Source organism: Zootoca vivipara, chromosome 7, assembly GCF_965207765.1.
Source record: "Zootoca vivipara chromosome 7, rZooViv2.hap1.1, whole genome shotgun sequence".
Classification (NCBI taxonomy): domain Eukaryota; kingdom Metazoa; phylum Chordata; class Lepidosauria; order Squamata; family Lacertidae; genus Zootoca; species Zootoca vivipara.
This window is the reverse complement of record NC_142590.1, coordinates 37,524,237-37,542,098: the sequence shown is the minus strand read 5'-3', so window position 1 is coordinate 37,542,098 and position 17,862 is coordinate 37,524,237. Positions and strand designations below refer to the sequence as shown.

At 40.3% G+C, this 17,862-nt stretch overlaps 1 protein-coding gene across 2 annotated transcripts in view; it reads right to left on the bottom strand.

Annotated features, from left to right (window-relative positions):
- DAB1 (DAB adaptor protein 1) overlaps positions 1 to 17,862 on the bottom strand; it is a 206,900-nt gene that overhangs the window by 75,314 nt on the left and 113,724 nt on the right. For both annotated transcript variants that reach the window (XM_088673999.1, XM_088673998.1), the window contains exon 3: positions 4,254 to 4,393. In XM_088673999.1, coding sequence (XP_088530125.1) covers positions 4,254 to 4,393 — 140 coding nt within the window. The remainder of the gene's footprint in view (positions 1 to 4,253; positions 4,394 to 17,862) is intronic.

Here is a 17,862-nt window from a genome sequence, read left to right as displayed (position 1 = left end):
CCCAGAGTCGTCCGCGACTGGACCTAACGGTCAGGGGTCCCTTTACCTTTTTATTCTATTTTATCTATACTTGTTATTAAGTAAGACCCACTGAATTAAGTGGTACTGACTTCTGTATAAATGTACTGAGGACTGGGTTGGACATCGGCTTCCATATGCAGATCCACTTTACATATCAAGTTTCAAAACACTCTCCTGCTATGAACTGTGTGATTCATGTTTCATCTGAAACCATGCAGTTTTGCCACAATCAAAATCTTGCTGTACTAATAATTTCCCTGTACATTCTTCTTTTTTTCTGCTGCCTTGGAAGACAGCAGGAATGCTTTATTTCTAGGTAGGTGAAACTGATGAAATTTCCATGATGGGAAGTAGGTAGAAAATTCTTACCAGTAGTATCTCTGCCTCTTTTCTTTTCTGATTTGAGTTCTCCCTCCCCTCCCACACCTTTACACAAATATAAGATTTCTTTTTCTTTTTAAGTATTAGATTCATAAAGAATTATATAATCACAGAAGTAGAACAACCAGAGGACTAGTCCATTTTTTCCTCAACGAATAAGGCCTCTGATTGTGCATTCAAAAAGCCAAAATATGGTGTTTTATTTTTGATGCATTAATTAGAACCCCTTAGACAAACCACATCCCAAGTCTTTCTCTTTGCCATGTTAGGAAATGCATTTATTATTTATAAAATAACACTGTGACTAGAGGCAGCTGTATGACTTCTTCTGTTCCAATTCATTATTTTTAAAGCTAGTGTAGATAATATCATCAATACTCTTTCCAATAGCGATTTCTGGTGCTGAGCATGAACAGGATTGTAGCCAAAATGGGATCTCTGAGAAACAACATGGCAGTAGCAGATGGAATCCTGAACAGGGAACTGTAACTTCTGCAACCATTTGTTGCAGGTCTCATTTGTGGCAAAAAAAACAACATCATTGGGTCATAACTTTCTTTCGTTTTGTGAAAAATTCGTCTTGCGAATTGCGGTTTCCCATAGGAACACATTGAAATTTAATTAATGTGTTTCTATGGGCAAAAAAAGAAATTTCAATGCATTCCTATGGGAAACCGCGATTTGCAAGACGAATTTTTCGCAAAACTAATTGACTCGCGGAACGAATTAAATTCATCTTGCGAGGTACCACTGTATTTATAAACACCCCAGAATGTTTGCAGACCAGCTTCTGCAAAGGAAGTGAGAGCTGACCAACTAACTCAGATTAAATTTTGCACAGGCCTTCAGAGAAGAGCAACTGTGGGGGGGGGGGCAGGGTGGCGACTGGGAAGAAGTCTCAGAAACTAGGCTATCTAAGGTGAGTAAAGGAAGGAAGAAGAACAGGCATTAAACTGAGATAAGAATAGGTAGAAACTTGCAGAAAATAAAAGGAAAGGAACTGCAGATATCGAGTACAAAATTTACTAATACTATTACCATGCTTTGCTTCCACATATAGTCATTCTATATGTCATTATTGTTTGTTTCGGTTTAATAAATTAGATTTAATACTTCTAAGTCCTTCCATGGGTATTCTACAGGTGGAAGCTGTATTTTCTACATGTATTGTACTTGGTACCATGGGAACGAATATATATGTGGAGTATCTACTTTCAGTAATGTTTTGTAATGTGAAACTGGCAAAAGCATGCTATTTGGATGTACACTTTTTAAAAATTCACAGCAGTAATATTTTCAGACTCTGGTATGTAGTGCTTACAAATTACTAATCCCAGAACTGAAAGCAGCTCTCCAGCACACAACCCTAAATCAGGCTGTTTGCACATCCATTCAGTTGTGCTAACTACCCTGAGACATTCAATCAGTCCTGTGTTATTTTTAAGCTCAAGGCAACAAGAGTAATGTATACTCTCCAAGCAGTGTTAGAGACCAAGATATGAAAGCTAGGAGCTAATTGGCGCCTTAAACCTAGGTTATGGACGCAACAACAGAATGTCTAGGCACACTTTTTTATAACAAGAACACAGTGCTGAAAATAAATGAACTGCAGCTAAAGTATGATGTTCATTTTTCACCCACTGAGTACAGAAATTTTGCATTCCAAATTATTATAACATGACAGTGCTAGTTTATTTTTTTTAGCAGTGATTTTTGCTTTCTGGAGATTTATCGTGAGACATCACAAATATTCCTATAATAATATGCAACCACTACTCATGTTTCTGAACTGTTCTGTACCACAAGTTAACATTCACTGCATCCCTATGAATTTTTAATTTAGATCTGTATTGCAGCCAAAGACCCATTGAAAATTTCAGGACAAAATACAATTAAGACAGCCAACCACAAAAGAGAGAGGAACCAGGGCAGTCATTTTGTTTTGTCTCAAGCATGGTGATCCTTGTTTCTTTTAACTTCCGAGAGAATTTTTGCCATGCCCAGTGTAATATAATTAGATCTGTCATTCAAACGATATTTAATATGGGAGGCTTCAGATTTTCCCGGCAGATTTGCCAGTAGGTGTTTGATCAGCTGGTCCCTTGCTTGCTCATACTGCCTACAATGCAACAAAATATGCTTCATGCAATCGAGGTCCTGAGAACATAAACAAAGCCTATTCTGATAAGGGATGCCTCTCAGTCTACCATTTAGCACTTCCGATGGAAATACATTTAGTCTGGCTTTGTAAATAAACAACGATAGGTTGGTACAGACAGGTTCCTAAGATACCGACCGGTACTGTATGAGGGTATCTGAAAGTCGTACCCATATTGGATTCACGCTGCTACCAGGCCACAAATTACTTGAGATCAATATCGCAGGTCGCTATGTGAAATGTCCCAAAGCCTTTGCCTCAGGGATTCAAGGACGGTGTCATAGCCCAGTTGATACAAGAGGGCATCCCTATGGAATGATGAAAGCTTATGGAAGGAATCTGGCACAACTGGTGACTTGTCCCAGAGTCCAAATGCAAGTGGCCAGGTTCTGTGCCCTTCACGTAGGCCATTAAATGAGGCTGCCTTTAGTAGAAACAAATTAATATGCCGCAGGTAAATTTTCAGCAGAAGGACATGAATATTTAAAAAGAAATAAATAATATCATCATAGAACATGGTAAAAACCAGTAGAGCAGGAGCAAACAGCAATCTGAATTTGTGACACCACCTGTTTCTTTTGGTCCTAGTAACCTCTCAACATTACACAGGCAAGTCTCTCAATTATGCTAACAGGAACCAAACATTTTGGAGGAGAGATGGAAATTGAGACCCTCTGGGATGGAGACAAAAGGGCCAGCCTAGCCTTGTTAACAACCAGAAGCTCCCAAACCACTTGTTGGCAGATGGAACCAAGGAATGAATGAGAAAGAAGCTACAATCAGTTTAATCTTATGCATGTGCTGCTTAGACACAAAAAGAGCCAGCCTTTCAAATTGGGTTCTTCCTTAATTACCAAGTACTTAAAATCCCTTTCTAACTTCTCTTTTTTAAAAGAATTGTATAAAAATATTGTAGAAACATAAGATGTGTGTGATGTATGTGTAGTAAATGTTGGCATATAAACTATAAATACGTACATCATATTCCACTGCATCTATGCTGCTTTGTTTTATGTCCCTTATCCTTACCCCATTTGCATGGACAATGTTGTTTCTCAGATCAGAGGTTTTGTTGGGAATACATATAAGTTTACTGGGAACATTTGCTTCTTCACCATGTAAAACAGGGGAACCCGTGGCCCTCCAGATGTTCCGGGACTCCAACTCCTGTCAATCCCAGCCAACATGACAAACAGCCTGGGGTGATGAGAACTGCAGTCCAGCAACGTTAGGAAGGCTAGGTGTTTCCCATCCCTGATCTAAAATAAGAAATGACCTCCAAAAGGCATGGATCTTTGAATACAAAGTCTCTTCACATATTTCCTTCCCCTTTAAAATGCGCTTGGTCTTCCCCGTGCCATTATCACCACAGTTAATGTGATGATGTCAATGAGGGCAAGCAAAACAGATTTTCCTCCATTTCTTTGCATTGATACAGCCATGTGACTAAATCTGATTGGCCATGTCATGGCTTTTAATAGGAAGAAGGGCTTTTAAAAATTTGACAATGAAGCAGTCTATCAGAGCTCCAAACACCAGTGAATCGGTGCAAGAACATTGTTGCAAATGATGTTTCAGGTAGCTCTTTAACTCCCCAAATACCCTTTTTACATAAAAATGGCTCAGTCCAAATAAATGATACGGTACTTTGATCCAATAACATTTTTTGGGGGTGGGGAGAGTTTCACAACACCTTTAATTTCATCATGGAATCTTGACATAACTTGTCGCCTCGTGCCGCAGAAACTTCGTCTATCCCAATGAGTTTTGCTTTGTATCGAACACCGTCGCCTTTAAACCTTTTTATTAAAGTGGCTTCGCTGCGATCCTGACCTGAAAAGAGAGAGGTGCAGTTTTGAAATGCACGTAATTTTATGAAAGCAGTAGAAAAGCTAAAGGTCTACAGGCAAGTTAGATGTGTTAATATGCTTTGTTGTCTATATGTTTTATCAAAGTCCACATTTTTGAACCATGTTTATTCAGACTGCAAGTGTGTGTGTGTGTGTGTGTGTGTGTGTGTGTGTGTGGTGTGCATTTCTACTCCTTAACTGGAATGAATTGAATATTTAAATATTATTTTAGTGCATACCAGTCAAGTCAACTTTCAAAGCCACAATCCATGTTACAGATGTTATCTCCCAACCACCACCACCACCACTGAAGTGTGACCAACAGCAATCTGCTTGAACAACTTAGTTGATGGCTCCTACACACCAGAGGGCAGTGGAAATGAGGAGGGCTGATGCAGGTCCTTCAGTACGTATCCTGATATGCGTTTCAAAAAAAGTGTACAAGCAAATTTACAATTGCCTATGTCCTTCCACACACTTATTGGGTGGGTTTTGTAGAACAACAACAGCAAGTTGTATCTATAGCATATCTTTCTACATGCCCTGTCAGTATGTAACTGGCATAATGGAATCAATAAATTAGAGGGCAGGAACAGCGAACAACTAATGGTATAAACCGGAAAGGTGAAAGTTGCTCCTCATATACAGATTCAAATTAGATTATTCTGGTTTAATTCAAATAGGGAAAATGTGGATTAACAGCTGAAAAATGCTTCAATGTGTACAAGCTCTCAGACTATCCCCGATGGAGGTCGCCAGCAAGAGCATCATTTGCCTTCCATGTAGAATGTTGCAGCTGCTACGAAATTTTGTACTACACAACATGTTTTAAAATCATTATTCCACATGCCTTCACAATTAGCCCTGCATGATAAGCTAGGATGAAAGAGAGATAAGAACTGGCCCAAGTCCAGCCATCTGGGAACACTCAAGTTTGGCTGAGATTTTGAACTTTTGATATCCCAAGTCAAAGTCTAGCAATCAATCCACCAAGTAACATGTATGATACTTTCAACTCAAATTAACAATGCTGCCAGTTCCCCACAACTTTGAACCTCTGAGAACCACAACCTCCAACATTCCACTTTAAAAAAATAATCACATTTATTATTTTTAGAAGACATCTGAAGGCAACCCTGTATCAGGAAATATTTAATGTCTAATGTTTTACAATTTTTTATATGTTGTAAGCTGCCCAGAGTTTAATGTTGTTGTTGTTGTTTATTGTGCTACAACCAAATGGTTCCCAGGACAGGGCACAATAACAACAACTACAATTATAGCAACAACTTCAGCAAAGTGCAGTAAAAGTAAAACATTATGCATCATAAAGCAATATACATCATTCTAAGAAAATTATAATAATTCCAAAATTTGTTTTTCCTCCTGTCCCATCCCCACAGATGGTTTTGAAAATAATAACAATAAAAATCACTAGGACCCCTGCATGCTTTCCTCCTGGGAGATGCCAGCTTGTGAATTCTGTGATTGATTAGTTTCAAATATGTAAGGACACTGGTGAGATGCCAACAAAACCACAGTTTTCCACCCACATCATCTCCTTATTACACCAAGTTCTCGTCTGAATTTCCAGACAGTATTTATCAAATGGTTGTGTCCTCATGCTCTTCAACAACATTTTATAAGAGACTAATGGCACATGGATGACGAGTCAGAAACTGTAAGTAATTTTTAAATTATGCTGGAGGGAAATGCTGAGGCAGATGTTACTACTGAGTGCTAAGAGCAATAAAGTAACATTTGCGACACTAAGCTCTGAGGGGAAATCACATCTGGATGCACAACAATGCTTAACATCACCATCAGGCTATTCTATGTGCCGTTCATGTGTGTAAACATTCTTGTCTCAATTATTTTGTTTTGCAGTAAATAAAATCTAATTTGCAAACTCTTTTTGTCAACAATCTTCATTATATCTAACAAGATAAGCACTGCCACAGTCCTTTTTTCCTGTGTGCTTGTGTGATGTGGCATAACATTTACTTCTCACTCACTGTTGGAACACTTAAATTCTAGCTGGCTTCCGATTATCTAGTCACTTGGGTGGTCATCACAGCACACTCCAGATGTTGTGGACTACAACTTTCAAAGTCTCTTGACCACTGTCCATGAGAGCTGTAGACCACAACATCTGGAAGGCATGGTGCTGTCTACCTCTGAACCAGGCAGAGCCTAGACTTCCCATACCAACAACCTGGTGATGTTCAGTTCTATGAACTTACCGTAAATGAATTTCCTATATTGTTTGTGCGTATTCAGCATTTATTTTTTTAAAAAGTATAATGAGAAATAAAGTGCTTTGATACAATTGAAAGGCTGATCAGTAAACTGTGGAGGTGGCACATATTTATAAAGTAGATAAAAATAGAATAAATAAATGCTAAAACCAAACAAAAGGATTAAAAAATCCTTGAAAAGAGTGAATACAGATATAAGGGCTGCCATCTGTTTAGTTAATCATTTGCTTTGATTTTAACCCATTAGTCAACTGATTAAAATAAGCATTTCTGTGGTTCAATGTAAGTATAATTTTGATTATGCACAGTCCATTTTTAGCTTTTTATACAAGCCCTTTCCACCATCTCTTCATGGACATCCTTAGGAATATAAAGTGGAAGCAGGAAAGCATAAATGAAATAAAAGTAGCAGTGCCTGCAGGAAAAAAAACTTATTTGGGGGTTTTCCCATTCTAAATTTAAGGTAATGTTAAGTGCAGTTCTGTTCAGATACTATTCTCACCTCCAAAGTTGAAAACACAATGGAATTGGGACTTTTTTTTTGGATTTGCACACCTCTACATTTTCAGGGACGTGGGTGGTGCTGTGGGTTAAGCCAAAGAGCCTAGGGCTTGCCGATCAGAAGGTCAGCGGTTTGAATTCCCATGACGGGGTGAGCTCCTGTTGCTCGGGCCCAGATCCTGCCAACCTAGCAGTTCGAAAGCACGTCAAAGTACAGGTAGGTAAATAGGCGGGAAGGTAAACAGCGTTTCCGTGTGCTGCTCTGGTTCGCCAGAAGCAGCTTTGTCATGCTGGCCACATGACCTGGAAGCTGTACGCTGCCTCCCTTGGCCAATAACACGAGATGAGCGCTGCAACCCCAGAGTCAGTCACTAATGGTCAGGGGTCCCTTTACTTTTACATTTACATTCACCTTTACCTGGATCTTTCCTGCGAAAGGCTTTATGTCATAATTTTGAGCCTGAGACCTGTAAGCATTCTTTATCACACACAGGGATGTATGGAAATAGTAACGTTTGAAGAGGCCCCTTGCCAAGGCATATTCTCATTACACATGACAGCATTTAAAGGGAACATATTGAACAAGATCCCTGTGTGTGATTTAAAGCAGCATAAATAATACATTTCTGAATTATAATATACTGTAATGCTGCATGGGATGGTGAAAGAGTGGAAGCATCATTAAGCTGAACAACAAATTTGGAATGCTGCATGGAAAGCCCAGAGCAGAATTAATTGACCAGCTTTCTATTCCCTAAAGATGCGTCCAGCCTTATTCAGCTTTTCTGCCCTGTGATGTATATTCTTTTCTTGCCTTACACCTTACATATCCCTTCTTTCCTCTTCACTGTTATCTTACTCATATAGGTAATTTACCCTTGTGGCTGCTTACATCCAGAGGTATATTACTGAATGATGCATATCTTTGAAAGCTTTCAGAGGAAAGCGAAGTATCTTTAAGATCTCAAATTACTACTTACCCATGTAGCATGTGTATGTTACCAGAACTCAGTCACAGCAACGTGCTTCTTGCTGAATCCAGGAGGACAGCACTTACACAAATTAAATGTTAGTGGCAAGACCCCTTAAAATGCTTCCGATACAAGGTCTTTGCAAACACCTGTACAATTACACGTTTTAATTACGGTCCATAGGATCACGAAGAGTCAGACACGACTAAATGACTAAACAACAGGCTTAAGTACGCCATTGTATGGGCACAGTGTGCAATATCTTCTGAGTCAATTATAACAGCATCAGTACCAGTGTATACCTGTGTTTCCCAACCTTGGGTCTCCAGATGCTTTTTGAACCACAACTCCCATCATCTCTGACCACTGGTCTTGCTAGCTAGGGATGATGGGAGTTATAGTCCAAAAACAGCTGGAGACCCAAGGTTGGGAAACACAGGTATACACTGGTACTGATGCTGTTATAATTGACTCAGAAGATATTGCACACTGTGCCCATACAATGGCGTACTTAAGCCTGTTGTTTAGTCATTTAGTCGTGTCCGACTCTTCGTGATCCTATGGACCGTAATTAAAACGTGTAATTGTACAGGTGTTTGCAAAGACCTTGTATCTGAAGCATTTTAAGGGGTCTTGCCACTAACATTTAATTTGTGTAAGTGCTGTCCTCCTTTAAGACATGCATGTGCCATATGGAAACATTTCTCCTCTGTGACTAGCAGTGATGTGGATTGCTGTCGAATTAGAACATTGCACCTGGTTGTCTTTATCCTTTTCAGTCAACCGATTAATCTTCAGAGCTCTTCCATGCATTTTTGAATTTGCAACTCAAGCAAAGGCAGTCCTGTTACCACTGGTTGTTTTACATAGCTCAAAAAGCTAGCAAAAACTTCCCACCCTCCCATACACAACAACGAAACAATGACATTTACATAAAAAAAACTGGATGTCAGGGGAACCCCTTACAGGGAACCCCCCCCCCCAACATCCTGAGCAGCACGAGCAGCGGGTCAGGAGGAGGGAACAGGGGGTGGAGCGGAATGGAGAGAGAGTTCAGTGAGGCGTCGGAGCCATGGCAACACTCGGGAGAGCAGACGGTAGAGTAAGGGCTCAGCGAGGTACAAGAGCCTATGCACCGCTCTGGTCAGCAAGGGGAATCAGAGGCACCATTCCTTCCAGCACTCAAAATGAGGTGAGTGCCAAGACGTAGGGCTAGGGGGAGGTGTTTTGGGGTGCACAGGCTATTTTGCTAGTGCCAAAGCAGACAATCGCCATTGCTGGATTCTGAATCAGACTAGGCAGTCAAGTTTTCTGATATCTCTGCACTGTAAATAATATGCACAATAAAACTCTGAAAGACAGTGCGGTCTGGAGCGTCTTTACTCGAGAGTAGCCGCAGCAATCCCCTGACACTGAACTAAGACCATAGAACCTATTTTGGAAATTAAAGCTGGGGTCTGAATAGTTTTGAGGCTACTTATTCTCACCAACAGATCACCAGAAGTGATCTGATTTATATCATATTCTTATGTGACAGCCTCACCTTACATTCAGGTAATGGTCCATGAATCAGGCATCCCCAAACTGCGGCCCTCCAGATGTTTTGGCCTACAACTCCCATGATTCCTAGCTAATAGGACCAGTGGTCAGGGAAGATGGGAATTGTAGTCCAAAACATCTGGAGGGCCGAAGTTTGGGGATGCCTGCCATAAATCTTTCCAGAGCTTTTTAGTGAATGCTAGTATTCAACAGGACTAAGGCCTGGGAACTGTCTTCCACATCAGGGCTGAGTCATGGAATATGGAAAGGAACAATAAAAGGAAGCACATCTGAGCATTCAGCGTTTCTTTCTCACTAGGCAACCTGTAACCAACATATATTCAAGATTAAGAAGCAGAGCATTCATAATAGATGGGTATGGCTTCAAGACATGTAGATAACAAATTCTGTTCTGTCCCTGTATTGGGGGTGGGGGTGGGGTTGCATTTGCTATCGGAGCCAGAGTGGGCCTGTTTGCTTTGGGGTGAATATTGGCCAACAGGGCCATGGTAGCAATGTCAGGTTCATATCCCAAAGGAGCACGCAGTGAGGGGGAAAGAGTTTTCTCAGGCCCTGTTGTGTGACCACAGCATGTGTCTGGCAGCTGGCTCAGGAGATGGGAGTTGAAACCCTGCCATCAATGCACCTCACTTCCCACACTTCATTGATTTTTGCTAATTTGGTTGAATTATTCTGATTGCAGATCCTATAGTTGTTATAGTTTAATAAACTATAACACCCATCTCCCTTGTCTCGAATCTTCATGGGGGTGCTGACAGACTATGAGAATTAGAGGCATGGTGTTGAATGAAAGAAGTATCAAGTAAAAAAAAACAAACCCTGAGGCTGAGACAAAGTTCTGCGGACACAAGCTATTGAGAATGGGGGTTCTGTGGATCAGGGAGCCTAGGGCTTCAAACCAGGGAGAGCTCATTGCAAAACTGCTTGTTACAACTGTACTCATAAGGGACTTTGAAAAGCCTAACAGGCTTCTCAATTGACCACTGTCTTTTTAGCTCAGGATCCACTAAGAAACCTTGTCCTGGACGAGACTCAGGGTAAATAGAGTAGCTCGAAATTTAAAAAGATCAGACTTCCAATTCTGTTCTTTCTTTCTTTTTTCTTTTTTTAAAAAGGGCAAAACATTTCTTAGCAGCATATACTTTTATTTATATCTAAGTGCTCCTCAAGGCATAGGGTGAATCATCTGGTTTTTAAACCTTTAATGTATAACAATATTATCAGCAAAGACTATAGCATGCCTTAAGCAAAAGGCTCTATAGTATGACACTGCCCTGTCTTTTGCACTAATAAACTGCCCACACACTATCTGTCATACATTCAGATTATAAACTTGAGATAACGTTTTTCACACCTCAAAGGGATCTGATCCAGTAGCACGGTAAACACACTCTATGTTTTCATGGAGGCAATTAGCATTTTTATAGCGCAGACATGGTGAGAATACAAAACACTGCAGTCAAGAATGACCTCTAGGTGCTACAAACGCCTTAGAAAAAGATCAACTCACATTGCATTTGATTCCCCCATCTTTTACCTAATGGGGAATACTTAGAAATCTCTCTCTTCCTCCCCACATCATGCAACAAAATTTTATTCAAATCTACCTCTTTATTATGTGGTCATAGACCCAACAAATTAAAACCAAGAACCATGCATGTAAAATACATGTACTAAATACATTAAAATAGGCTGTAATACATATGTGATATAAGATGTCAGGAATATATAAAAGATGTCTAAAATAAGCTATACAACACAATACATAATGTGGACACTAAGAGTAAGGTATATTAAAAGGGGGGAAGTAAATAACATAATCAGATTATAAATTTGATGTGTTTAATTAGTGGTCAGATTTTTGCAGCCAGAAATCTAGCCACAATCTCTGTTAATAATTTGTTCATATCTATCAAAGGGTAGGCAAGATACCATTCAGAAGCCCTGAAAATTTTGAGAGAATAGTAGTCACCAATTATTAAAATTAAGAAAGTTATAGAAAATAACTCTGTCCTGGAGGCCAAAACCTGTAAGCTTAGCAGCTCTCCTGCCATTGCATCTAGTCCAACCCACTTCCACTAAAGTCAGCCTCATACCTAAAGCACTTTTAACAAACATACATCTAGCTTTCTTTCCTTGTCAGTCTCCAAGGTCATAAATTAGTGAGGCAGCATACATAGCATAGATTTAAAAGCACACACACCCTAAAAATAATCAAGGGAAGTATAGTTTATCCCTCACCAAGCTACAATTCCCAGCACCCTTAACAAATCACAGTTCCTAGCATTTTTTTTTGCGGAGGGGGGGGGGGAGAATGTGTTCTAAATGTAAAGCATGCATAATTTTCTGGGACCTTCTTCATCCAGCGCAAACTCTCTACCACTGAGCTTGTGGTCCTTCCCATTGCTACCACCTCACCACCACAGATAATTACCCAAGGGTTATTTAAAAGAATCTCTAATCGCATGCAATAGTGTCAAAAAGCCACCTGCTAAAATTAAACAGGTCTGCCATTAACTTAAGTGCTGTGGACATTTTCATACATTGATTTAAGCCTTTCCACCATCCTAGCTAGCTTCTTCAAAGACTCATTCCCTTGGGACCTGCCCAGGAACATAGCCTATCCACTCGTTTTAGAAGGTGCTTGACACCTGCTTCAAATTCAAGGTGAACTCGCAGCAGCCCTTCCTGTCTCCAGATGTCAACAAAGATCAAACTGCTCCTCCCAGCAGAGTTCTTCTAACAGCTGCTTACTAAGAGAATGGTGGGAAATTCCTTCCTATTGAGATAGCAGCATGCACATGCGTTTGTGTTTGTGTGTATATATTTTTGTGCAACATTTTTATTTGCTTGTTTGTTTGGAAGCGAACACTGCAACTGACACTGCTCCCATATTTTTATTTTTAGAAAAATGCTGCTAAACTCCCACTGGTTTCAAGAGGATGAGAATTTTGTACCCAATAGGACTATACTTATGAAGATTATTCCAGAACTTAGGTGAATTTCCATTAGAGTTGCATTTCAAAAAATTACCCATAATTGTATGTGGAAATACAGTGATACCTTAACTACACCATCCCGTTATTTAGATTATCATCCCAGCAGTGCTTTCATTTTGTTTAGCATTGTCATTCATGGTAAACTCCAGTTGAGAGCTTTTTACAGCACTTTGCATGATTAGTACTTGAATAGCATTACTATATTCAAATGCCTCTGTACATCTCAATCCCTAGCACCAAGGGTATAATAAAGGGCTATTTTCTGTGTTTATTTGCAATCTGCCATTTTATACCATCCCTCCCACAATATTAGACATGACTTTGAAATGGAAGTCAATTGTGTATATCAAGGTGTGCTGTTTTTTCGTTCTTTTGATGGTTTTGTTTGGTTTTAAGGGTTTCCCTCTGCACCCAAGCCTCAGCAAATAACAGTAGATATCTGAGGTGTGCATTTCATCATTTTTACGAGTTAAACTAATGGCAGATTGAATTATTTCTTAATAGCACAAAGCGGAATTTGTGATTGAGACAAGAGGGCAAAATTACCGCGATGACCTCTGTATAAATTACATTTGATTAAACTTTTAGATAAATCTCAGTGAGATTGTTTAGTGGAAGTCTACTGCAGGAGACACTGAGTGAGCACATGTTTTCCAGTGTAATGGAAGCAAAGAAAGATGAACAATTTCACACTAGTTCTAAAGAGCTGACTGATGAATTTTAATTTTGAATTTAGGACTTTCAAGATAAAGTTATATTATTATTTCTAGAAACACCATAACAGCCAGGAGCAATTATGTTTCGATTCTGCTTTGTTTCTATAAATGTGTGTTAATATTAAAGTGGAAATTTCATTAGAGTGCCTGTGGTATAGACGAGCATTTGCAGTGCAGATATAACCCTAGCTTTGGAGCCCACTTATGTAGAAAATTAAAGAACATGCAGCCTGCTCCTATACAAGCTTTCTGAGTGGTAAATCCTACTGTGTTTGATGGGCTCAATCCTGCACATATTTGAACTTGCTCATGAGGACAAGAAGAGTTTAAGAAGGTAGCACAAGAAAAATTTGATGAACGTCAACCGTTTACCATTGCAATGGAGAAAATGAAAAGAGGAAATCAATTTAAGTTGCTGTAGGCTGAATATCCTACAGATATTCAGATCCTGAAGCTGAGGCTCCAATACTTTAGCCACCTCATGAGAAGAGAAGACTCCCTGGAAAAGACCCTGATGTTGGGAAAGATGGAGGGCACAAGAAGGGGACAACAGAGGACGAGATGGCTGGACAGTGTTCTCGAAGCTACAAACATGAGCTCGACCAAACTGCGGGAGGCAGTGGAAGACAGGAGTGCCTGGCGTGCTCTGGTCCATGGGGTCACGAAGAGTCGGACACGACTAAACGACAACAAGGCTGAATATGATAGCTGATTTCTAAAACAGTTGTGAAAATTCTGACTCTAAGGCCCTTACCTCTGAATACCCCATTGCTAAAGCTTGAACAGACTGTGGGTTAATGAGTCATGAGAGAAATAAAATCTGTACACATTTAGAGATGAGCTGTTATTTATTCCTGCTTCACATTTTCAAGGAATAAGTCACATAATTTAAAACAACAACAACAACCAGGTTCAGTGCTAAGTCCTGATGGACCTTGACTCAAATATAGGGACAAACTAGATGCGACATACAGAATGGTATTTTCCCCCCATTCTCTCTCACTGAAAAGCAGCAGCAAAAGCTGCCCTCAACAGCTGGATTGTGACTGGAGGATGTGTGCTCAAAATGGCACCCACCAAGCCGTTCACCAAGTGGATTTCCCACATGCAGGTAAAAAGCAGCATGTGGAAAACAATTACCAGACTGCAAAGGATCTAGTTATGCAGTCCCTCCCCCCCCCCCATATCCTTTTAGTTGGTGAACTTGCTGAAACCGTTTTTGGTTCAAAAGGAAAACAACATGGAACTTTGCATAATATATCCTAATGGTACTTACTTGGGAGTAAGTCCCATTGAATTCAATAAGAATTATTTCTGAGTAAGCATGGTTGAGATGGCACTGTAAATTGGCCAAGTTCTGGTTAAACATTGAGGGCAGTTGTAAGAATGATTGGACAATGGGACAATCTACGGCTGAGCTGAAACTCCCCAAAATTTATCTCCCAACATATTCAGGATGCAAACGGGGGATTCATTTCAGCTATTTTCTGGAGGCATAAAAGGGGCAAGAATCAGTGGTGAGCTGTCAGGGACTGGCTGGACGACAAGGAGTGGTGGGAGATGCCAGCCAGGGAACCCCCAAGGGAAATCCCAGAGGAGGAAGGCTGAAAGCCTGGGGATTGGTGGTGGGACACGGAGGAGAGGTCAGAGTGGGGAGATGGGGAGGAGGTGTTGGATACTGAAGAGGTAACAAAGTTTAGTGAGCAGGGGGAACCTGTGATAGGCACCATTTCAGACTCCGAGGCCGAAGCAGAGGAGTGGAGTCAAGAGACTGCTGAAGAATCTCAGGAGTCTCCCTCTCCTGCTGCGACAAGCTCCTCTCACCGCTGGACTCCAAGAACACACAGGATAATGAGGACAGAGGTGGGCAAAAACAGATTGAGACTGCTTGGGAAACATCTGGGAGAGGAGGAGCCCTAGAAGGGGTGGAAGGCAGAGATCTTCAGTCCTGGCAACTGCTCTATTGCTCTAACTGCTGCTGAGTTGTATGCTGTTTCCTTGACATCACTGGCAACTGCTTCTTTGTGTTGACCTGCATCTGATTCCAGTCCAAGCTTGCAGTTGGAGGTGATGCTGCCCAAGGTTTGGGAAACTACCATTTTAATTTCTCAGGATTTAATAGACTGAACATAGGAAATGACCCTTACTCCAACTATGGAGCACAGTTTCATGATGAACCGTATTGGAGTGAGGGCAGTTCCTTCGTTCCACTATCTGAGAAGAAATGACAGCTCCCACCAAATCAAGGCCTCCAGGGAGCACCATTGCTACCAGGACCATGAAAAATGGGAAGGCAGTAAAAAAGAAAGAAAAAGAAACAAGGTGTAAGTTTGGGGAAGTTCTTTATTGCCCCTGGCACTCCGGGGGAGAAAACGCTGGAGAAGTTCAAATCAGAACTTCTAATTCAACTTTAAAACAATTTAATTGTTCCCAAAGATGCAAAACTTCCTGTGAAAGCGTTTTCTAAGAGGGCATTTTCACTTCATAACTTGTTCTATACAGTGGTACCTAAGTTTACGAATTTAATCCGTTCCTGAAGTCTGTTCTTAAACCAAACCTGTTCTTAAACCGAGGTGCGCTTTCCCTAATGAGGCCTCCTGCCGCTGGTGCCCTTCTACCATTTGGCTTCCTTTTGTAGACCAAGGTGAAGTTTGCAAGCCGGAATAGTTTTGAGGAGTTCGCAAACCGAATAGTTCATTAACAGGGCTGTTCGTAAAACGAGGTACCACTATTTGTATATTTTGCTCACCAGTTGTATAGTTTTATGAAGAAGTGGTTATACATTTTTATGTAAATAGAAATAAGTTGTTTAAGCATTGTTCAAGGGGAGTTTCCACCTTGATCGTGAACTCAGGTGTCTTACTGATTTTAAATGAGACCTTGTTGTGTCTCAGTCTTTGGGGAAATCATTCAGTGACACGAAAGCAGAGAAGGCCTATACAGATGAGGGTCAGAAGGGGTCTGCCTCAGGGATTCCATGAGCCTGCCTAAGGGCACAACAAGACATTATGAAGTGAAGAGACAGGAGCTTTGGCAGTTGATGAGGCAAACACAATGTCTTTTGTGTTTTGCAAAGATTCTAGCAAGGGCAATAGAATACTGAGAAAGACCCCCCCCCCTTTCTCTCTCACATCGTATGCATTTTCTCATTCTCCCTGTTTTAGTATTACTGGTTTGCTATTGCTTGAACAAGCATGCTGAGCCCCCATACTATGGCTCTGCTAAACACACTGCAACATGACACTGGTTGTGTTCACAGCTTGAAGCGACTTAGGTAGATCTCAACCAAGGACAGTCACTATTTGTCCCAGGCGAGCAGCAAATTGAATGGTTAGATTAAAATAAGTCAAAATAAATTGAATGTTTATACTCTGTCAGTGAATTCGCTAGTATTCTACCACCCACCCACCCACAACAAACAGTAAGATGTGAATAGTCCTAATATAATAATAATAATAGTTTGCGTGATCAAAGACCATATGGAACCAGTAGTATTTAAGAGGGGGAATGAATTCAGTTAATAAAATTGATCCCCAACAAAGGCCTTAAAATTATGTACCAACTTTTTATTCCCAATGGGGAAGCAGAAAACTTGTCCCAGAGGCAAGCAAAATCACTGCTTTCCTTTTGCAATCCAACGTTTTTGAAGAAGAAATTATTTTCATTTGGCCTCCCACTGCCTCCTCAACATCACAGAATGTCTTTCCCTGCTAGGGAAGCAACAGGAGGCCAAGAGGAAAGTTGCATTTTCCATGAGACTTTGGACTAAAAAAATGCTGTCAATTTCAAAATTACAACAGTGGCAAAGTGCTTCTTTCAATTGGTTCCTTTCATTTCTGCTCCCTACTGTCATTCCTATTGTCAAAGTGGCAGCAGGAGACAGTTAAACAAAACAAAGCACACAAAAAAATATAAAATTACTGCAGGCACTCACCCTTGGACAGAACATTAACAAGAAGAAAAACATCCATAAAGCATACAGCATACCCAAGGCCAAGAGAGGAATGCCATGAACCCCTTTCTTAATGCAGCACTATAATTATTTTGATTTTGTTGCTTTATTTTAAAGTCTTATCAGCAAACATTCAGGCTACAAGGAAGGGAAATCCTAAAATGCATTACATGAACTAAAAATAAATGTTTCCACAAGCAAACTGTAAGGCATCTTTGAGGAGAGGACTTTAAAAGAAAACTTAGAATTATTCAATAGCAGAATTACTTGGTTGTTGTAGAGACTTGAGATACAGAAACCGAGAGCATTGGTAGATCAAGGGACCCAGGTAGGTATCATGGGAATAGATTTAGGAATCGAGGAATAAATAATGTATGGGGACAACTGATTATTTAAGAAGTCAACTATATATGAATGCTCATGCAAGCAAGCAAGCAAAAAATGCAGCGTCTCTAATTCAGAAGAATAAACATAATTTGGGACTCTGGGAATCAG